Raw genomic sequence first — 24,078 nt, forward strand, 5'->3', positions numbered from 1 at the left:
CTTCCAGCTCCTTTCATTCTTTTAACATGTATTAATATATCCTGCGATAAGTCTCTCTATCTCCCTTTGTATTATTGCACTAAACAGTTACAAAGACCATGATAATGAGAGCTTTTCTCTCTTTCTTACTTTTTTTTCTAGAATCCGAGGGAAAACTGAACATTCAACACTACCTTTACTCCATCGTGTACCGTTTAATTATTAAAGCTTATACGCGAACATGTCAGAAAACAGTCTGCCTTTTTCAAACCCTGCTGACATTACTGCGACACTCCCGTTAAACGAACCAATTTGATTATTACACTGGGGTGATGTGTGTCGGGGCCCCACCATTATTACACTGGGGTGATGTGTGTCGGGTCCCCACCATTATTACACTGGGGTGATGTGTGTCGGGTCCCCACCATTATTACACAGGGGTGATGTGTGTCGGGTCCCCACCATTATTACACTGGGGTGATGTGTGTCGGGTCCCCACCATTATTACACTGGGGTGATGTGTGTCGGGTCCCCACCATTATTACACTGGGGTGATGTGTGTCGGGTCCCCACCATTATTACGACTGGGGTAATGTGTGTCGGGTCCCCACCATTATTACACTGGGGTGATGTGTGTCGGGTCCCCACCATTATTACACTGGGGTGATGTGTGTCGGGTCCCCACCATTATTACACTGGGGTGATGTGTGTCGGGTCCCCACCATTATTACACTGGGGTGATGTGTGTCGGGTCCCCACCATTATTACACTGGGGTGATGTGTGTCGGGTCCCCACCATTATTACACTGGGGTGATGTGTGTCGGGTCCCCACCATTATTACACTGGGGTGATGTGTGTCGGGTCCCCACCATTATTACACTGGGGTGATGTGTGTCGGGTCCCCACCATTATTACACTGGGGTGATGTGTGTCGGGTCCCCACCATTATTACACTGGGGTGATGTGTGTCGGGTCCCCACCATTATTACACTGGGGTGATGTGTGTCGGGTCCCCACCATTATTACACTGGGGTGATGTGTGTCGGGTCCCCACCATTATTACACTGGGGTGATGTGTGTCGGGTCCCCACCATTATTACACTGGGGTGATGTGTGTCGGGTCCCCACCATTATTACACTGGGGTGATGTGTGTCGGGTCCCCACCATTATTACACTGGGGTGATGTGTGTCGGGTCCCCACCATTATTACACTGGGGTGATGTGTGTCGGGTCCCCACCATTATTACACTGGGGTGATGTGTGTCGGGTCCCCACCATTATTACACTGGGGTGATGTGTGTCGGGTCCCCACCATTATTACACTGGGGTGATGTGTGTCGGGTCCCCACCATTATTACACAGGGGTGATGTGTGTCGGGTCCCCACCATTATTACACTGGGGTGATGTGTGTCGGGTCCCCACCATTATTACACTGGGGTGATGTGTGTCGGGTCCCCACCATTATTACACAGGGGTGATGTGTGTCGGGTCCCCACCATTATTACACTGGGGTGATGTGTGTCGGGTCCCCACCATTATTACACTGGGCTGATGTGTGTCGGGTCCCCACCATTATTACACTGGGGTGATGTGTGTCGGGGCCCCACCATTATAACACTGGGGTGATGTGTGTCGGGTCCCCACCATTATTACACTGGGGTGATGTGTGTCGGGGCCCCACCATTATTACACTGGGGTGATGTGTGTCGGGTCCCCACCATTATTACACTGGGGTGATGTGTGTCGGGTCCCCACCATTATTACACTGGGGTGATGTGTGTCGGGGCCCCACCATTATTACACTGGGGTGATGTGTGTCGGATCCCCACCAGTGCCACTTCATGCCATTTAACTGTGACTGCTGGCTTCTATATTGTATATAAGTATATAGTTTCAATCGAGCTGATTTGATAACCCATCAAATGTGTTGCGTTGCAAAATTGAGATTTTGGTGGTTTACGACTGAATATGTGTCTTGGCAGGTTGCAGGTTGCAGGTTGATGTCAAAATTTGATTGCATCAAGTGAAGGTTGTATCGTTTTGGAAATTGTTATTTAATTGAATTTCTTCATTCCTTGAGTTAGGGGCAGTCATTGCGAAATAACTAAACCTCTTATCTAGTATCTTGTAGTTTGCGCCCTTATATATTATCATGTTGTCGATAAGAAATAATCGTTTACCATCTATTCGAGTGATTGTTTTTCTCGCAAGTGTTTTTACTAAAAGTATTTCAATGTTGATATGATTCAGTGTAGCAAGGTATTCTGCTAATTAGCGCAGAATTTGTTAGAGGTTGGATAAAGACTGTTAGCCTTAACAGGCTTAATTACCGAACTTTATCACTAGTGCCCCTATGTTAACTGCAACTAATAGAACAGCCTGCCAGTTTCCAAGGAACACTTTTTGATCTCCAGTAATTGCAATGATTGGGGAGCCTTTTACACCAATTTACTCACTTGCCCTGCTTGAACGCCTATATCCCTTGAGTTATAAATTATTTGGTTTCTCATACTTACAGAATACAGAGCCAGGTTCAGAATTACTACACTCGGCTCGCCGTTCTATCCAGTATTTTATTCCCAGGGTCGGAAAATAGATTACATCCAACTGCAGTCTGTGTATATAACCATATTATTGATAGGTTTAACTAATTTCAGTGTAGCAGTAGTATACACCAATATTGATAGGATTGTGGTCGGACTGAAGTCTGCACAAATACCGCAATGCTGTGCAGCTCTTAATTAGGCTGGAACGGAAATGGGAAACATGAAACGCTGGCTGTTTCAACTTTCAACTCCATTATCGGTATTATAAACTGCGGATAATTGCGACTCTAAGCCTCCAAGCAGATAAAAAGCTGATTGAGGACGGCTTTGTAATTATATTCTTCCCTGACAAAAGACAGGTTACTCTACCCCGAACATATGTATACACATTGTCTCCCCCGTAGTAGTAGTAGGTATAGTACACACATTTCCTGAGTTCGGTGCGGTGGCCAGCCTTCTGTGTGTACAATGTAGATCATGTGTACAATGTAGATGTGTAGGTTTTTTGGTTTGTGTGTATGTGTGTCTGTTTGTTTGCCTGATTGTGTATTTGTTTGCATGTAAGTGTGCATGTGTGTACCTCCAGTATGTACACACACTAACTGTGCACACACTAACTGTGCACACACTAACTGTGCACGCACTAACTGTGCACACACTAACTGTGCACACACTAACTGTGCACACACTAACTGTGCACACACTAACTGTGCACACACTAACTGTACACACACTAACTGTGCACGCACTAACTGTGCACACACTTATTGTGCACACACTAACTGTGCACGCAATAACTGTGCACGCACTAACTGTGCACTCAAACAAGCACACACTCACTGTGCACTAACTGTGCACACACTCCCTCGTCCATCCTCCGCACAGCAAATAAGGAGGACGATTTGTCATGCAAGAATTATCATTACATAAAGTGAACGGGATTGTTAAACATGGCTTGTTACGGAGAATGAGCAGTTTGCAAACATCGGTTAAACTGGTCAGCTGCATTTGTTGTACGTGAATGTGTGTGTGTACTTGTGTTTAGCTCTATTTCCCCTGTCTAGTTTATTCTACCCTGTATTGTTGTGTTTTCAGTGCGGTTTTTAACAAGCTTTCTCTTGTGCAGATCTCGTTCTGTTGTTCGTTATTCAATATCAAATTTCGCCTGTTTAGTACATTAGTGTTTAGTGCACACTACTGTTAGTGCTTCTCTGCTGAGATGCTGCGAAGGCGGTGGAATTTTTGTGGGAAGTACTTAGACACAACATCTGAAGTTGAAATGTAGATTGTATACAAAGGTTGTAACCCACGTGACTTAGTCACATGTCCCACGTGCCAAACCCACACATTATAACACACACTTCACACTCATTTCATCTACATCACACAGTTTACATTTCTCTGCCACACTGCACACAAGTAAGTACACTGTATTATTATTGTACCGAACATCTAGCTAGCTATATACTTATATAAGACACTTGTCAGGCTTTCCTCCATCCAGCTACTACTCTGCCAGTTGTTACCCACCAATACGACATATGTATCATACGTTCTCAACATGACACGTTGTTTAGGCTGTAGTGTTGCTATGGTAACGGTGCACAGGGTATGTAATCGGATGAGTTGTGAGCCAGTAGCTTAAATCAATCAACCAGTGACCCCCCGTGTCCCATCTTGCTCCAGATTAAATAGAGTTTGGTTTTTTATTTTCTCATTCCGTTATTGCTCCCTATATTTACTCTTCTTTCCTCCCGATTTGTATGCTGTGTAATGTGTATGCAGTTATAAGTTGTATGTGACTGTAACATTCCTCATCGTTTAATGCCGGATTTCACGGTTATCACATTATTACCAAACGTAAATATTGCTTACGCTGAGTGTATTTACTGTTTTACTAATCGTATTGTACTCGCTCAACAATACGCCCTGGCCCCTCAATCTCCTCAGCGATAGACTTTCTTTTCTCTTTTTCTCACAGAACGATGTGTGTCACAGCTCTGACAATGTTTTGGCTGTTTTGCAACAAACAGTGTGTAATATAGTTGCGAGCAGTAGAGTCATCATCATACTGTCTCAGTGTAATATATTGTCCTGCTGTATATCACTATAAATAATAACACGCTAATATTAAACCAGTAATCTGCCTACTCTTCTTACATTTCACTTTTCACGTTGTGCTTCCTCGAGAGAGTGAGTGTGAGTGAGTGTGAGTGAGTGTGAGTGTGAGTGAGTGAGTGTGAGTGTGAGTGTGAGTGTGAGTGTGAGTGTGAGTGTGAGTGAGTGTGAGTGAGTGAGTGTGAGTGAGTGTGAGTGTGAGTGTGAGTGTGAGTGTGAGTGTGAGTGTGAGTGTGAGTGTGAGTGTGAGTGAGTGAATGTGACTGAGTGAGTGTGAGTGAGTGTGAGTGTGAGTGTGAGTGTGAGTGTGAGTGTGAGTGTGAGTGAGTGTGAGTGTGAGTGAGTGTGAGTGTGAGTGTGAGTGTGAGTGTGAGTGTGAGTGTGAGTGAGTGTGAGTGTGAGTTAAACGAGTAATCTGCCTACTCTTCTTACATTTCACTTTTCACGTTGTGCTTCCTCGAGAGAGTGAGTGAGCTGCATTATTATTGATACATCGCGCTATCAGTACATTTGTATTTCTCTCTCGCTGTGTAAATCTAATTATTTCTCTCCAATAATATCTTTGTGATTTGCCTTGATCGGTAGCTTGGGGGTATTATGTAGTGTTTGGTATGTTACACGAGCGTGATTTGTTTGACAGTTCATCCAATTTTAATCCAATTAGATCCAATTTCAATGTGCACTTCTGTTTAACCTACAGTTTTCTTAAATTAAGCAGGTGTCGGAGTTGTTGTGAATGACTGAGATTTGAATATCAGGTGCACTTTATTTGGAAACACTAGACCCCCTGCTAGGTGACCTAGAAAATCGCTGAAAATATTCAAAAACTAGAGAGCAGTGTAACTAGATACTGTGAGTCATATTATTATTACTTCCTTCTGTTGTATGAGTGAGTGAGTGAGTGAGTGAGTGAGTGAGTGAGTGAGTGAGTGAGTGAGTGAGTGAGTGAGTGAGTGAGTGAGTGAGTGAGTGAGTGAGTGAGTGAGTGAGTGAGTGAGTGAGTGAGTGAGTGTAAGTGTGAATGTGAGTGAGTGTGAATGTCAGTGAATGTCAGTGAGTGAGTGAGTGTGTTAGTGAGTCAGTGAGTGAGTGAGTCAGTGAGTCAGTGAGTCAGTGAGTCAGTGAGTCAGTGCGTCAGTGAGTCAGTGAGTGAGTCAGTGAGTCAGTGAGTCAGTGAGTCAGTGAGTGAGTCAGTGAGTCAGTGAGTCAGTGAGTCAGTGAGTCAGTGAGTCAGTGAGTCAGTGAGTCAGTGAGTGAGTGAGTCAGTGAGTCAGTGAGTGAGTGAGTGAGTGAGTGAGTGAGTGAGTGAGTGAGTGAGTGAGTGAGTGAGTGAGTGAGTGAGTGAGTGAGGGAGTGTGAGGGAGTGTGAGGGAGTGTGAGGGAGTGAGTGATTGACTGAGTGAGTGTGAGTGAGAGTGAGTGAGTGAGTGAGTGTGTGTGAGTGAGTGAGTTTGAGTGTGTGAGTTTGAGTGTGAGTGAGTGAGTGAGTGAGTGAGTGAGTGAGTGAGTGAGTGAGTGAGTGAGTAAGTGAGTGAGTGAGTGAGTGAGTGAGTGAGTGAGTGAGTGAGTGAGTGAGTGAGTGAGTGTGAGTGTGAGTGTGAGTGTGAGTGTGAGTGTGAGTGTGAGTGTGAGTGTGAGTCTCTGTTGGTGGTGCGCAAGTGTGAAACATGCGATGTCTATGTTAAAAGTTAATTTAACTTTGTTTACACTCTTTATCATTAGTCGCAGTGAATTCATACCTGGTTATTGTTATTGCAACAACAAAAACATTCCACATGTACACACGAGGTTTAAATGACAACAAGCTGTGTTCTTTGTTTACATTCGTCGGTAAATTAATCTAATTATTCATCAAATTAACCACCATCGACTTCCTACATTTCCTACATTTTTTGATTTGTCTCCGTTGCGTTTCTTCCCTTCTTCTCCCCCCGGCGCTCCCGGGACCACATTGCCGAATGTTTATATCTGGGAACAATGATGTACGTACTGCAGCCGTTCCCACGGAGTAATCAAGCTACCCTCGCTCAGGCAAGTCACGTGATGCCCATATAAGGGAGCAGCTCAGGCAAGGCATTTTTGCTAGATCTCGGTTGAGAACTATTTCTCTAATTCTCTATCCGTGAGATTATAAAATCGGGGGGGGGGGGGGGGGGGGGTGTAACCCAAAAAAAACCCAACTCCTACCCAAGAAAAGGTAATACTGGGATTGGGTTTTTTTGTGTTTTTTTGGGTTTTTTAAACAAAATTTAAACAAAATTCTAGCCATTTCATTAATTGTATTGAATGTGAATTATTTCCCACTGAGTCTTACCTACGTGTTGTCCTCATGTCTTAACTTAATAGATAGTTTACATAGTATATAAGTGTGTTTATAATTATATTGATAGTATGTTATAACGATAGCAAACATGATGTCTCGTTCATCGAGATATAATCCATATGAATGCACAAAGTGGAAATGTGCCAAACGTGGCAAATGTGTTCCCCTGTCATGGAAGGAGGCTATGACGAAGGTCAAGGGCAAGTCAAAGCACATGACTTAAATTACTTGACGGCTTCAGAGTCCGAGTCTCGATGATGTGTCTCCAAAGCTTTCTGTCCACCATAAGCTCCTTAATCTCCCCAGTGTTCTTGAATCCAGTGTCACTTATTAGGTTATCGACGAAGGTGAGCGGTGGTCTACCCCTCCCTGGTTCCCAAAGGAGAAGTTGGTGTGCTGCCAGGTCATCATGTCGCTGGATGTGCCCAGCCAACCTCATTCTTCTGGCCTGTATCTTCGAAATAACTCTTGGGAGTGATCCAAAGACCTCCTTGTTGGTGCGATGTCCTCTCCAGTCCACGTTTAGGGCCATCCGAAGCATTCTACTGTAACATCCGTCTATTCTTTTCTTCAACGATTCTGTTATTGTCCACGTTTTCGTTCCATACAGGAAGATTGATTCAACCGTAGCTTGAACAGACGGATCTTTAAATCTCGGCGCAAATTGGACCTCCACATAGCCTACATTTTGTGGTAGGCAGCCCATGCCTTGGCCTTGCGTAACTTAAAGTCGTGCTCCGTTGTACTAAAATCCTCAACTTTTTCTAAGGCATGTCCGTCCTTAGAAACTATTGTGTGTGGCTCCTCTCCTACTAAATTAACTGTAAGATGCTTGGTTTTAGACAAAAAAGATTTCATGCCTCCTCATCAGATGAGGCTTTTGTAGGACTGTAGCATGTGATGACAAATGACAATGAGCCTGGGCTCTCCATTAAGAGACATGGTGAGGATCCTTGCGCTGTAAGATTTTATAACTTTATAAGACTTATAGCCTCATTTGCGCTGCTGTCCTCGTCAAGATGATTTCTACTCTCCCATTAGAAGCGCCAGCTGCGTTTCTCCACGCAGATGAGATCACTGGATGAATCCCTTTGTTCATCTTTTCTATTCTGGTATTCTCAGCAATCAGCATGCACTACCCGATGTTCGATTCTTGCAGGGCAAGGATGTGCAGCTTGCTTCGAGAAAATAGTTCTGCAAGTTCGATGCGTTTGTGCTGTTCTCTGGCTGTTCTTATGTTAAATGTGCTAACCTTAGCAGTCCTTTTACATGATACAATACAATTGATGTTCATATTTTTTTGATGTTTTCTTGTTTGACTTTCTGTAGAAATAGGTTGTCGTGTTGTGGAGACCGAGTCATCAGCTTCTGTAATAGCAGCGTAATTACCCCGGCAACCACTTCCACTAGAAAAATAAGGGGCTTTAACCCTTAAGCTGTTGATAAACTTCATCTTGACTTTTCAGTTGGCTCACAATCCTGTGCAGTGCCCTGCACATTGGCAGTGGATTGTGTTCTTAACTCTTGCGCCACTAAAAGGTTAAGGGCATCCGCTTGAACAATAGCCATCTTTAACTCTCACCATAATATCTTGGGTATCTTGAGCATGTAATTGCACGAACATATGCTATACAAGACAAATGTGACACTTCCTTTTTCTACCCAACAGTATCAGTTGTAATCCTTACCCAATCGTCACCTGCTCCAGTGTGGGACTTTCCGATTTTATCCCAAAGCATAAGGAGGTTAGATAAGAGTGAGAACAGAGCTACACTTTAGCGGGGACTAACCCTTCCCTTGACTACCTCGTTACCCGGTACCCCGGGCATAGGGATTAGGGAGCCGTATCCTGACTACCAGAGTGTGGTCCAGTCTAGCTGGGTCATAGTAGACTAGGTTGAACAGGGTAACAGCCAACACCTCTTTAGCTACTGTGCAATCCACAGTAAAGATTTACGAGTCTCAAAGCCTCTTGTAGACCAAGAGTTAAGGAGTCAATAGATCAAATTATTGAACTTCCGGGGTTCGATGTCTCCCGTCGACTGTCCTGCCTTTAGCCTGGACCCCCTGTCCAGTATCCAGTCTTCACCACGCGGAGGTAGTGGCTTTCATCATGCTGTCCGATGAGTGTCTGGAAGAGGGCACCAGCAGGATATCCCTTTTCAAAGTTCTGGGAGCCTCACATCAGACCAGGGCTTCCACCCAGCTTCTATCCAGCGGTGACGCCTTGGGCCACCTAAGCTTCACACAACCATTGAAAGACCACCTGCCTACTTGTAAACATTTTGACGATGCGAATATTACAGTCGAGGGTCTGATGCTGTACATTCTCAGTGTACAGCATCATACCCAAATGAAAAATTTGTAAAAAACCCAAAAAAAACCCAACTCCTACCCTGAAAAAGGTCATACTGGGATTGGGTTTTTTTGGGTTTTTTTGGGTTACACAGCCCCCCCCCCCCCCCCCCCCCCCCCCCCAAAATCCTGGTGTTGTAATTCTGTTGGTGGCGTAGCTTTAATATATTCCAAATTGTCTCTTCGGTTTTCACAATTTGCATGACCATCCCTCCTCAAATTTAAAACTCTGGTCAGTGAGAAAGTTTGGTACTGCAGCTTTTTAATAACTTAACTTTCAAAGCTAATTTTTTCGGTCATGAAATTTACGAAAACCAATATTTTTCAAGGAAAGAAGTCAGTTTTTCGTTATCGACTAATTTTCTATCAAAGGACAACAAAAAATGTCACGGTACGTCGTGAGCCAAAATGACACAATATGTTGGGTTGCTATTAACAGGCAATTATTTCAGTATTTCTAGCCCAGTCAGGTTGACAGATGATTTATCTGCATTGTTAGTCTTATTGTAGAAATCTTTTAGTAGTTATTTGAGACCATTTTAGGGGTAAAGATGCACTAAAACTCATAATTCATCACTTCATCCACTTTAACAGGTGTAATGAATATCCAAGCAACCCAAATAGGAATAATGTGAATGCATTGTAAAATATGGCAAACCATTTACTCTTTAAGCCTCAAGTTTACTGCAGGTTGGGTAGAAGACATTTCCACTTACTTCGCTCGACAGTTATTTTCTTACATTATAGTATATTTAATTCGCCATAATATGTTGTCAATTTGATCGCGTATTTACTCCACTGCTTATTAAAATTTTGACTTTAAGAGTTTAAGTATTGATTGAGGGATTATATAACATGTTGACTTTATTCTGATGAAAAGGCAAACTGTGACTACTTACCACAAACATGCTTATACTTTCTGTGCTGGTTTTTAAGTTTTCAAGGTTTTGATATTTCGTCTTTCGCTCTCTTGTTACCAGGTAATGAGATAAATGCCAATCTAGTCTTCCTCGGTTTAACCATTAACTTAGTCCCATTTTAATGTGGTGTTCATCTATAAATACACTCTGAACGTAATAATTTCCTTAAAAGGTATGTTTTATAAGCAGTTAACAACGTTATGTGATGCTAAGTCTATTAATCCATAACTGATATGGAACTAATAATAAATCTTTAATAGTTAGGTTGTTAGAACAGTTACAGTTCTTAAAACTCATCCTGAAAGTTGATTTCCAGAATATTTATTAACAGCTAGGTTACTTCTGTAACTAAGCAAGGATCGCTTACTGTTCTTCTTCCCAAAATACTAATCGGTGGATTTATGGCAGCAGTTTAGTGTCAGTCAGAGTGCCAATAAAGACAACCAACAATTACTGATTGAACTCATTATTGGTTGCAAATCATAGTTTTATCACGGCAGCACGAACTTTCTTGAACAAACTCTAGTCATAGAATATAGGCAACATAGTAAGTTATTATTAGTAATTATTGGCATTAGACTTCACCAGCGTAGCCGTATATATATATATATATTATATATTATATTAAATTTGACGTTATTATCCGATTATAGCTGTGTAGACCGTGGCCCACTGATGTACATCCTTATTTCATAATTAAATGCATCCCCCTCTCTCCTCATGTCTGAATTGATGTTTGTATTTTCTGTGTAGTAATAATATTTTCCTTTCAGATTGAGCTCCATGAGTGGTTTATATTTGAAAACAGTTTTTCCTCCCGTACATTATTGTCAAGTAACTTATGCTTTAAATTAAACATCGCAATACTGTATGCATACAAAGTAAAAGCTTATCACGCACTAATGCTCCTATCTTACGGAGTAAGCTTGTGGCATTTTGTTTCTGCTTTCCAGCGGTTCATCTCAATTGTGATGGTGTCGTCTATTGTTGGTTTGTGAACGATTCTGTTGAATAGGAAAGTTTGGATCTTTGCCTGAAGCCATTCTGCTCTAGCGTTGGATTAAAAGTTAACGCATCTTTGCTGTTATAACCATATCACTTTAATCTCCAAACAGGGATCTTTGATGCTTATATTTATTATTGATTTTCAAGATATATCTCGACCAAACTGTAAGCACCTGTCAAAGTGCCCACAACTTGACGACATAACTTTATCAATTAAGTTGTCAGGCATTTTGACTTCATATTTTTACTCTTTGCCACTTTGTTGTGAGATTGTGCTATTCTCCTAGAGTTGAAACTATCTTGCAATTTACAAGCTCTTTAAGTTTAGGATCCGTTTATTCTGCTGTTATAGTGTTACTTATATTTCCCTTCCTTCCCTTCCTTCCCTTCCTTCCCTTCCTTCCCTTCCTTCCCTTCCTTCCCTTCCTTCCCTTCCTTCCCTTCCTTCCCTTCCTTCCCTTCCTTCCCTTCCTTCCCTTCCTTCCCTTCCTTCCCTTCCTTCCCTTTCTTCCCTTTCTTCCCTTTCTTCCCTTCCTTCCCTTCCTTCCCTTCCTTCCCTTCCCTTCCCTTCCCTTCCCTTCCCTTCCCTTCCCTCCCCTTCCTTCCCTTCCTTCCCTCCCCTCCCTTCCCTTCCCTTCATTCCCTTTTTTCTTCATCCCTTCCCTTCCCTTCCCTTCCCTTCCCTTCCCTTCCCTTCCTTCCCTTCCCTTCCTTCCCTTCCCTTCCCTTCCCTTCCCTTCCCTTCCCTTCCCTTCCCTTCCCTTCCCTTCCCTTCCCTTCCCTTCCTTCCCTTCTCACCTCCTGACTCCTATCTCCTGTCCATTACCTCTTTCCCCTATCTTACCAGATCATTTAATTTTAGGAGATGGAGGATCCAGGAGTAAACCTGGCTGACCTGACTCCCGAGGAGAGGGAGGCTTACGAACTGAAACTGCAGTTACAAGAAAAGAGGCAAGAAGTCCGCGATACGTCGCTCTTTGATGAGGCTCAAACTGCAGAACATGTTAATGTCAAGATAAGGAGGAGACGAGATCTCAAGGGTCATCTTACCAAGGTTTGGGTTAAGTACTTGTTTTAGGACACCAACTTTCAACTTTTTCCAACTTTTTCCAACTTGAAGTTTCGTGATCTTGCATTTACATCCTGTCAGGTTCATTTTAATCAGCTGTGTGTCTGCAGGTTTACGCGATGGACTGGAGCGCAGACGCGCGACACGTGCTGAGCGCTAGCCAAGACTCCAGGCTCCTCGTCTGGGATACCTACAGTGGTAACAAGATCCACGCTATTGAGCTGAAGTGCTCCTGGGTCATGTGCTGCTCATACGCACCCTCCGGTAAGTCTGCAGTCATCTAGCCATTGGCATTACCAAGTCATTTACCAGTCACAATTCAGTCATCTAGCCAGCTCCCACAATCTACATAAATCGGACATATTTCATTGCAGCGCTGCTTGATGCTTACTCTCGCGGGCTTGTGCAATAAAATGTTCTAACTGTAACTTCTAGTCCAGCATATTTACAAGTACATTCTCATGCGTACACTGTAATTCTACCTTCAAGCCTTACAGACCAGAATCGTACAAGTAAAATGTTAAACTCATAATGGTAGAGAATTCCCATTAAAAAGCCACTAATAGCTGTCTTTTGTTGCGGCGTCTGTTGTCGCTTCTGTAATTACACGTGCAATGCTATTTCAGGAAATTTGGTCGCATCCGGCGGACTTGATAACGTGTGTTCGGTGTATGATCTGAACGATGAAGACGCAAATCTAAGCGGAAAGGTAAACTAACAATAACGCTGTCGGTATTTCCTTTATTATTCTGTGCAGCTCTGTGCCAATAACTGCAAAATACTCTGCAGATAATGACGATGATTTGTTAGGGCTTATGGAAACCATAAGTAGTGCGATAGTGACTCTCAAGAGATTTAAACGCAATTAATGATTTACCCGATGGTTACCCCGTGTGTGTGCTCTCTCCTGGTACCTAATGCATAATCTTATATATTAGTGATAATAAATCGAATCTTTTCCTTAGGCTATCAAAGTGCTGACGGGCCACGACGGATACCTTGGAGAATGCCAGTTTCTCTCTGACAAACAGATACTGACAAGTTCAGGTAGTTATACTTCTCTTTATACTTAACATGCACAACTCTCTCTATCTCTCTCTCTCTCTGCACAACTCATGCTGCAGCTCAGCGACCGCGGCGTCAAAGTATAGTACTCTAACAGCTGCAGTTGTCAAAGTCATGTTGCTATTGTTCTTGGTGTAACAGGACTTCAGCACATATTCCGACCGGGTACCGAACAAAATTGTCATAATGCAAAGGGAAACCTGACAAGTTCAGAATGCTGATATACTTATATTGTGATTTGTGAAGCAGTAAAGTTGGGAAGCAGCCGCTTTTAGTTTTAGAGACAATATCATTTTGCAGTTTAACATTCTAATATCGAATGTTGGGGGCCAAAGGTGTAGGTCACTACCCTAGTGTTCAAGTCACCCCCGTCGATTAAATTAATATTACTCATGATAAGTTATAAATATGTAATTTTATAATATGTAATATTATAAAGGGAACTATGAATTAAGTTCACATTAAGCTTGTCACATTAGATGTTAATAGCCCTTAGATCCAGTACGCCAACGTTTTGAAATTTTTCTGGGATTGAAACGATTTACAAAAACATCAAAAAGTTTCTACTTTCAAATAGCTAAGTCGCAAAGCAGTTTAAATTGAACGGTTCTGTAGAAATTCACACCAAATATTTAATAACATGCTTCATGACGTCAGTACCAAAATCTTCGCACGATTACAGCAAAGTCAGTAAAACATTAAATAGGTGACTGGTCAAAGACATTAAAACCAATTCATGATGACGTCACAGTTGAACGATCCATAAAACGTCGAAGAACTAAGTGAGAAATCTGATAAATGTTTGTTTAAATTGGGGAATGTTTTACAGTTGTTTAAAATGGCTAATATTTTACAGGCGATCACATGTGTATTTTGTGGGACATTGCAACTGGACAACAAATCACAACCCTCAAAGATCATCTGGGAGAGGTTGACTGTCTGAGTATCCTGCCCGATAACAACACTTTCCTCTCAGGTAACCCACCTTTATATTAATTTTATATTTCCTTGTGTTTTGAATCAACAAGTTTGCCTCCAGTGGTGGTATATAATCTTCATAATTCACTCCTTTGTCACAAGGATAACAACTCCTAACTAGAGTACTTGAGATGAACGTGACCGGATCTTAACTGAATTATTGGATTTAAAATATACATGCTACGTCTGTAGTCTGGTCTGCAAGTTACCATGAAAGTCCATGATATCTAATACCTCGGCAGCTCTATGTAATGAAATTAAGTAGTTGCCCCGTTCCACTTCCACCTCACAACTAAATGGTGAACTGGAACTACAAAAATGACTGTTCTAAACACTCTCGACTAGTCGTCGTAACAGAGCAGAATTTATGACAGTATATTGTTCTAAAATGTTTAACCCTCTCATTATTTAGTGGATTTGTAGAATGAGTTATCCAGTTACAAAACATAATCGGTAACAAAGACCCCCAACCACTTAATTAGCGACACACCTTCAGTTTTAAGGTTTCGAGGGCAAAATTGGCAAATTAACAAGAATTTAAAATTAAAAAATAAATGTTTGCGTAACTGTAATGTCTCCTTCAGGATCAACGGACGCTACAGTGAAGTTGTGGGATCTGAGAGAAGGAATGTGCAAGCAAACCCTTGTGGGCCATTTGTCGGACGTCGTGGACTGCAAATGGCTGGCCAACGGATTAAACTTCGTGACAGCTAGTGATGATGGAATCGTACGATTATTTGACATAAGATCCGACCAAGAAATCGCACAGTATAGTTACGAATACCCACAAGCGGGTGTCTCCTGTGTCGATACCTCGCTCAGCGGGAGGATCATATTCGCGGGTTACGACGATTTTAATGTAATATTGTGGGACACGCTGCTCGGAGACCTGTTGTATGTGCTCAGTGAACACGGAGCCAAAGTCAGCTGTTTGGGTGTCGATAGAGATGGCGTGGCGCTGTGTACAGGTTCCTGGGACAATTTACTCAAGATTTGGAACTAGGATATTATCATTATACTATCATTACATGATGTCTGTACGATGGATTTTTCGGAAATTAGAGTTTCATCAGTGAGAAGAGAAGGGTCAGTCAGCAGTATAACCGTAATATTATCCTTCCTTAATTTCTGGTAATTTTGAGAGTTTTATACGAAATTACCGGCCACTAACTAAACACTTGTCACGTTACCTGTGCGGTAATATGCTTAGATTTGGTTCCACGAACAAGGGAATCTTCCTTTATCTTGTCAGATACTCAGAGCAAGAATACGTTCCTGGTAGAAAGCTGACAGAACCAGGCAACTGATCAAAACGACAGACTAAAATCTCCATCAACCTGATTCATGGATAAAAGTCCACTTTTTACAGAAAAGGCCGTCATTCTCTGACCGCTCTATTTAAAGAACTGTTCCAAATGTGAAAATAAAGCTTGTAGCAATGAAACAAGCTTCACACACTCTTCATTTATAAGACTGAGTCACATTAACATCTCAAACCGCATTTAAATCTCTTTGTACAAGTTCACCAAAACATTAGACAAATAAATAGCGAATATTTACTTTTAGCTCAGTAGTTCCATTCAGTCCAATTTCTAGTTTTTTGCCTGTTTGCACATTTTGCACACTAGTTAGTTTTGCACATATTGATATCATGTATTAATTAAAGCTTGGTTTTTTTGCCGCTCTGTTGCAGTAGTAGTAGGTAGGTTTTTTTTGGAGAAAGCGAAATTATTTTCAGTGATGAGTTTTCAAAATATCATCATCTTTTGTGCACGTTCTGTGTCAAGTATAATGCAATCATTAAGTTAAAATAATACACAGTATGATCCAACTCCGCTTTAATAAGATTTATGAAAAGTTTAACCTCTTTTTTAGTATTAAATTTAAAATAATTTAGTACAATGTAATCACGGAAACAATTTAAAGGCGTTTTCACTCATTTGAAACTAATGATGGAGAATCTTTATATCAAGTTAAGATATAAGATATTTAATGAAGGAGCATTAAACTGAGAAACTGGTTATGTGGTTAAAGAAATTCTTATCTTTAACGACCGAGTTTTTATGAATTTTTGATCGCGTATAATAGACTTTTGGTTTGTGTTATTATGTCTCAATATTATATTTGTAATTGAATCTGAGTTTAATGTTTTGAACAAAATCCAATTTGTTTGTTTCTTCTGATTATAGGAGGTTTCTTGTCCAACTCTATACTAATACAGTTTAGGCCGAACACCATAATATAAGCATTAGTAACCTAGGTTGTAGGTCTAGAAACATAGGGTTGACAAAATGTGAATACATGAATTATCCTGTTTCAATTCTACAAAACAACCAAATTAGCAGCGCAAACTCAGCATTTGTTTTTTTAAAACCATTCAAAATTTGTGATTGAGAATAAAAGATTTTCCGGGGTGCGGAATCACTAAATTCGAATGTCTAATGATATAGCCTCCAGGTTAATGGTTAAGAGACGATCGAAGTATCTCCAAATCACCCCACAATACAGACCTATCTATGTACTATGACTAGCAAACCTGTAATATATATTATAATATTTGGTTTGTCGTTAAGGTCGACTCAGATACAACAAATACACCGAAGACTCCTGGCTAGGTGAACCACGTGACCGCCGAAGACTCATGGCTAGGTGAACCACGTGATATACTATCAACCAATTACGACGTCAGAATTTCATCATCTGAGATGATGGATATGTCATATGGTATATTTAAGGACGCGCTGCATAGATTTTATCAAATTTTGGTAAATTCGCAATATGTCTAGGGGGTGCACGATAAAAATAACAAATAAACTTGCTCGGATTTTAAAATTTTTGTACCACTGTTTTCTAGAGACTGTGAGAATTTTCACAATACCAAATTTGTTATACCTTTTTGGAAAGATCAGTGAGTGTCGCCTACTCGCCTAGGTGCCATATTTGATGGTGCGCGGCTTTTGGAGCAAAAGTCGCGTAATTTGATCAAAATTGATCAAATTCGTTGATTTTTGTCGTATTATTCGGATATATCTTCAGTTCCTTGAATGGGATCATTCTGAAAATTGGCGACGACCTTCCAATAGGGCTTTCACAGCTGTCTGAAAAATTTGGTGGATATCGGAGTTGATATAGTGATCAAAATGAGGCAAAATACGCTGCTTTTAGCTGTAAGATATTGTCTGATGGTTTGATATGCTTTAAATTTTTTGGACACTTTCCTTGTAAGTCTATGAGTATTGGTAACCTTACTCGAGTAAGGTTACCAATTTTTGTTGCAATCGGAGGTCGGGAAAAATGCTTAATATATATTTGTTTGAAGAAAATTGTGCTGGCCGAAATTAGCGCTAAAGAACTATCCTACAGTCGGCACGCGCGGCTCACTGTCGATGGCGCACTACCTAATCTGTCCCATTGACATTAGTTCAATTTTAATTGACGATGTCAATTCATCACAGCTCGGTGAGGCTCCTGGCTCAGTAGCACATCGCGCTACAAGTTCAATTATTCACATAGCCATGTGCCTCACAGGGGGAGCTGAAACCAGGTTTTCGATCCAACGCTGCCATGTGTAGTCAAACGTCGTCAAAAGTTGCTCTCGTCCAATGAAATCGCTGCATTATGTAAGCCAAGCTCCGCATATGAATATATGTAATTCAATTATGCATACTAACTTGCAAAATGCAGCGATTTCATTGGACGAGAGCAACTGTTGGCGACGTTTGACTACAAATGGCAGCATTTGATCGAAAACCTGGTTTCAGACCCCCCTGTGGCCTACGCGTACTGCGTGACGCGCTTGTTTCACGGTCGCGCGCTACTGCAAGCGAGAGGGCTCTGGTTAGAGCAACGGGTCATACAACGTATGACAAAGTGAAACGACCGTGGGGGTCACAACGTGATACGTACAAGTCATTCCGCCGAATCTCTATTTATGACAGGCTGAGCGCGGCCAGCAGTTGTAGCGTGATGCACTACTGGACTGCGCCTTAACGTTCACATAGCCATGTGTCTACGCGTACTACGTGACGCGCGCTACTGCAAGCGAGAGGGCTCTGGTTAGAGCAAGCCTTAACGGGTGATACTCGTAAAATATCTGTCATGTTCCATATATTGGACCGTCGACGAGTCCAACTTGGCGCGCGTCCTGGTAGGTTGTAAACCTACAAGGTCGCGCCGCGCATCAAATAATTCTTCTCGCAACCCTTCGGTAGATCGGCGAGATGCACCACTGTGCCTCACCGGGAATCTCCCCTTACCTGGGATCATTTCGTCCGTAAAATTTTACACAATATAAAAGCTACAATAAGTTTGCTCTAACCAGAGCTCTCTCGCTTGCAGTAGTTGTGAAACAAGCGCGTCACGCAGTACGCGTATACACATGGCTATGTAAACATGTATACTGTATACGTCTAATAATATTTATATGTTTTATTCTCTAGCAAGCATTCTGTAAATGGGAGTTTCGCATTTATTATAATACAATAATACCTTGGCCGCTTCGGGCCGCTCGAAATAATTCCCGACAGCTTGCTAGAGGGAATTTGCGGCCCGAAGCAGCCAAGGTATTATTTTTTATAATACGTTCCGGTTCCGATAGGAAGGGGTGTAATGTGATACGTGCCCTTACCTGAGGACCCCAGGCTATTATGTTCATTAACAAACGAATAAAGATTTGGCGGAATGACAGGCTGAGCGCGGCCCAGTAATACGTGCCCATGATACAATATAGTGTATAATATATAAAACGCCAGTGTTATTTGTTTTGAAACTTGCCGCCAGTTTCCGAGTTTTAGTGGATATAATTCCCGGAAGGTATTATAAAACAACCAGCCAGCCTCCGCATTACAATCTTTTTGTATCACGTTGTGACCCCCACGGTCATTTCACTATGGTGGAGTTTCTACGATACAGGGGAGCCGCGCACTGCACTTGTGCGCAGCGGGTCATACAACGTGTGACAACGTGATACATGTTTCGTATCCCAATATCGGCGGCGCGCGCTTCGCGTGCGAAAAGTGGCATGCAACGTATGTCAAGTGACAACAATCTTTCGGGTGCCAAGTTCGTTTATAAAATCTAATCATATAATAAAATTGATCCAATACTTTAAGATGAACGGTATATCGTTGACCATTGTTAATGATCTGGCCCGGCGCGCGCTACTTCGTAGCACTTGCCGGCAAGTACTATAACATTTCGAGAAGAAAGCGGCGCGCGCTACTTCGAAGAAAATTAGACGAGTAACATCCGTCAAATATTATGTTATTGACACAATCTGTTATTTTTTGTTATTTACCCAGAATGTAGAGGAGTAACTGTTCATACAGTTGTACTTATATAGTTTTGCATGGTTTAGTTGCATAGTAGTGTCCGAATTGCACTGATTCTAGCCCGAGTAGTGTTCGAAAGGGCGCCCTGTTTTGACATACCTCCTGAGCCGGTACTCATTTCCTCTCTGAGCTAGCTAGTGTATATCAGTTTCTTGTTGGTGTTTTGTCTGTGTTTGTTTGTCCGTAGTAGTGAGTAGGAATTTACTGTAACTTTGGAGACTGGGCGCAGTAATGTCCCAGAGGGTTTGTAACATCATGGATGCTGACTAAGCTTACCTGATCCTCTCCAACTTGTATTAGTACACTACTTTATTCACACCAGTCATTTCACTACATTAAACTGATTGAGGTTATGCCCTTTGTACATGCTGAAGCGATATGCTATGATGGGTGGAATATGAGTTAGGATCAGTTTGGTCCGTTTCATGGCAAAAACATTTATTGAACTGTTCATACAATGGTATAACAAAAATCAACTTTTTTTCCCCTTGAAATAAGGTTTAATGTGGAGTGGACATGTAATAACAGAAATGATGAATGATGTCATATCAGAGCGAAAATAGATGAGAGCAACAAAATAATCGGTAATATAAAAACAGATCGAAGAATTTAATTTTTTGTCATGTTTATTTAACTTTAAAGATGTTATGTGTGTGCTGTTATTGTTTTGCTAATTTTACTAGCATCTTGTCCCCTAAAAATATACCATTAAAGTTTACTAAACTTAAACAGTTTATATTGTGCCCAATTTATTAAATTTAATTATAATTATAATTATAATTCTAATATCATACCTGATAACGATGATAACTCTGTAACACACTGTTTTTACAGAAAAATCACAGAAAGATTACCAAAAAGCCATCGCGATGGATATTTATGAACACGCAGCAACAGTCCTTTGTCAGTTATTAGACGCTCGTTACAAAGATGGTAGTAAGCTCATGAATTTTATTATTAATTGAGGGATTTTTTGCATACAATGTCAGCAAGAATATGTAGATGTATGCCTCTACACCCCTCAGCGAGTTTACTTTCGGTATTAAAGGGTGGGGACAGACATTGTATGTGAACAATCACTAATGGGGCAAGGGGTCTTCATGTGATAATTCACGGAATTTGATGACCTTAATCTCATCTTAAGCTTAAGTTATAGCTGGTCGAAAGTTTCACAACGGAATAGAATAAGGCATCAACAACATTGTTTGAAATGGAGTTTAAATGCAGAGAATGACTTCTTTATCTTTCAGACTGGCTGAAGAAAACTGAAGTGCTTGGGAGGTTACTGATTGATTTTCATTGTGTAAGTTGTGGACAAGAACAATGGTATTAACCATCTCGAATTTAAGATTTGGAACGGTTGTATTTGAAAACTAGAACATATAGAATAAAGATTATAAGTTGATTATATTGTATAATATATATGTCAAAAATATGTCAAAACCGCTTTATTGTGTAGAAGTTCAGCAATGAAATATGTATATATATTTTTATATCTCCTTATTATAATTCCATTGCCTGTGCTTGCTCGCTCACATGCAATCTTTTAATGGTAAGTTTATAAATGATCTTTCAGAGGATCACAGAACTGAAACTGAAGAAGAGTGTTTCAAACAGCGAGACAACTCTGACACCCTCCACCTTGATGTCGAAAAAAAGAAGCTTAGAGGATATTTCATAGATTATTATTTGAACAATGACTTGTATCAAGTTTGTTGTGTTTTTAAAACCTATTTATACTTTGGCCCGACTCAAGCGAACATTTTATTTTGTTTGATTTTATTTCCTGGCTCGTCTTTATCACAATCAGTGGAGTAACGTTGCCTGTTGGCGCCTCTGCTGAAAAAGCGCCCCTAGCCTGTTGGTGCCCCCTTCCCTTTTGGCGCCCCTCCCTAAAATTGAACAGATTATATTATTTTAGAGGATACGCCGGTAAAATCTCTAAAAAGAGCAAAACGCGCAGTTTTGCTAGTACCGTAGTTGTCCCACATTTAAACAACAATTTGGCGCCCCCCCCCCTAAGATTGCACAGCGGGGTCGGTTGGCCCTTCGTTATGCCACTGATCACAATTGTTTTTATTTATTATTATTTTTATTCTTATCAAATTATGTTCATATGGTTATTCAGTCTGATAATTTAATTTGGAAATTGTACTGAATCTGTTTGTCAAATTAAACAAGTACAGATGCAGCAACACATTTTAGTGTATTGCTTAGACTTTAGACGGACTCAACTTAAACGTATTTTGAAAAAGTCTACCGTTGTTGGAATTCATTTTTGGGGTGCTGAACTTTGATATTAAATTATTTTGAAACACTAGCAAAAGATAGAATGCAAAATGTTTTAGCAAGCAACTATTAAGTAAAACAAAATTTAAGTAAAACAAAATTTAAATTTTATTGCCATTACAATGAATAATGATATCATAATAAATATAAGTAGACATCCGATAATAAACTTGTTACATCCAGTACAACCCAAGATGTCAGCCGACGCGACTTACAAAAATAAAGAAAGCTAGCATGTTATGTTCATTGTTCATAGTTTTTCTAACGAGCATGCTTAGCACTTAGGCTGTACTACGGAAATAGCTTTAATTCTACGTCATATTAAAAACTTTACATCATTTTTGAGATACAAAAATAAATTTTAAAATAAATAACTCTTTTGCTGTTTAGGCGCGGCACCGCGCTTGACCCACATGCTATACAGTGTGTAGCAACACAGCGCTGAAAACAGAAGCTGAATGAGCTATAACATATAAGCGGTGCGTGCGCCGCGCCTAAACCTAAAACCATAAACTTTAAATATTGTCAAGATATTAAACGAGTTTTGCAAAATAATATAGCATGCTGACTTCGTAGGATATTACAATTATACCAGTGCCAGTTCCAAATGTGAGTCAGCGCTTAAACCAAAAGCAGTTGGCAAAAGGAGCCAGTTGCCTGCAAGAGCTTTACTAGCACCCGATTTACCACTTTTGGAGCACAAACTCAAACCTAAAACCGGCCAAGCACAAAAATATGTTATCGCCACGATTGGGTGGATTGATTCCCAGGATATTTATCAGCATGCTGATAAATATTCTGCTGCAGCACGCGGCACTAATAGTATATGAAGTTCATTATCGAATTTTAGATATGCCCTGGATCGTTTAACACATATGTAAAAGGTTATTAAAGAATAATTAATGTTTGGTTCGTATATAAATCGATATTAATCAATTATTTAAAATAGTATTTGTGTTTGTTATTATTAACTATTGAGTTGCGTTCGATTTAAATATTAAAACACTACTACAATACATTTCACAAAACAAAACGACGGGGACACAGAAAGGAGAAGGACAACACATCACACGTAAGGAAACTGCTGCTGTTGACGAGTATCTGATTATATTAATTATGGGTCTTTTGTTCATTAAAATAAGTGTGATCATACTTCTAGAGTATATTGGGCTGACACAGTTGCTGCAAGGTTAACATTGGGGTCCAAAACCGGGAGTGTGATACAACTTAATTTCGCGTTACGTAGTAATAATATAAGAGATACAAAATATAAAATATAAGTCACTGTAGGTTCACGGATATAGCGCGGCTTCATTTCATTATTCTGGCGCGGTAAATCACGCTGGGTAATGAAATGATAGAGTTATACAATATTTAAGTTTCGCGCGCTACGTTTACACAATATATTTGTGAGTCCGTCCCACGTTCCAGACGAACACTCCAGACAAGTCCAGACACCAGTGTAAAGCGGATGATCAGTGTTCTGTGTTATATGTGTGAATATATAGTTTCTATGTTTGACTGTGGTGTGTATTGTGTGTGTTATTTTGTGTGTGTAGTATGAAATCTATATGGACTAGTTTGTGTGTTCTTAATTATAGGCACATGTCATTTCCATCAAAGTTGAGTTCTGACCATTCATCAGTGTTTCCAGCTTTTTGAGCATTGAGTAGCATAGATTTAATGCGACCTTTAACAAGTGCAATTGGGGACGAGAAGTCAATCTTACTAGAAGGTTTAAGGAATTTATTCCACATATTCGAGGTTTTATATACAAACAAATTGGTTGCAGCGGGGTTAATAAAGTAGTTATCACGTCGGGGTGACTTTTGAAATAAATTGTACATCGGTATTGGAGTGTGAAGTTTGATTATTTTAAACATTTCAAGTAGACAGTGGTACTTATACAAATTATGCACGCAGAGTATTTTGTTTCTGCTGAGAAGGGGTTTACTTGATTCTCGTTTATAGAAGTCGGCTCCAAGTTTTTGGGATCCAATTGGGCGGGTTCTAGCACATGTTTTGAACTTATTACTGTATGCCTCTTGATCACCAAATAGAATACAAGTGCACTTTTTTTGAATTTTAAATATTGGTT

The 24,078-nt window shown here is 40.7% G+C and overlaps 1 protein-coding gene and 1 long non-coding RNA gene across 3 annotated transcripts in view; both read left to right on the forward strand.

The window, feature by feature from the left end:
- LOC134813609 (guanine nucleotide-binding protein subunit beta-1-like) overlaps positions 1–16,524 on the forward strand; it is a 29,987-nt gene extending 13,463 nt beyond the window's left edge. The window contains exons 1-7 of one of the 2 annotated variants that reach the window (XM_063821473.1): positions 5,288–6,677; positions 12,112–12,303; positions 12,429–12,582; positions 12,945–13,027; positions 13,284–13,365; positions 14,240–14,359; positions 14,946–16,524. In XM_063821473.1, coding sequence (XP_063677543.1) covers positions 6,624–6,677; positions 12,112–12,303; positions 12,429–12,582; positions 12,945–13,027; positions 13,284–13,365; positions 14,240–14,359; positions 14,946–15,364 — 1,104 coding nt within the window. In that variant the 5' untranslated portion in view covers positions 5,288–6,623 and the 3' untranslated portion in view covers positions 15,365–16,524. Of the gene's footprint in view, positions 1–5,287; positions 6,678–12,111; positions 12,304–12,428; positions 12,583–12,944; positions 13,028–13,283; positions 13,366–14,239; positions 14,360–14,945 lie in introns of those variants that run through there. The other variant, XM_063821472.1, reaches the window with a different exon arrangement.
- Positions 16,525–20,143: 3,619 nt separating this feature from the next.
- LOC134813052 (uncharacterized) lies at positions 20,144–22,330 on the forward strand. The gene is made up of 4 exons (XR_010159991.1): positions 20,144–20,275; positions 20,526–20,624; positions 20,942–20,994; positions 21,268–22,330. It is a non-coding gene; the product is annotated as an uncharacterized LOC134813052 (long non-coding RNA).
- Positions 22,331–24,078: the final 1,748 nt, after the last annotated feature.

The sequence above is a fragment of the Bolinopsis microptera genome, chromosome 3 (genome assembly GCF_026151205.1).
Source record: "Bolinopsis microptera isolate Bmic1 chromosome 3, MBARI_Bmic_1.0, whole genome shotgun sequence".
Classification (NCBI taxonomy): Eukaryota; Metazoa; Ctenophora; class Tentaculata; order Lobata; family Bolinopsidae; genus Bolinopsis; species Bolinopsis microptera.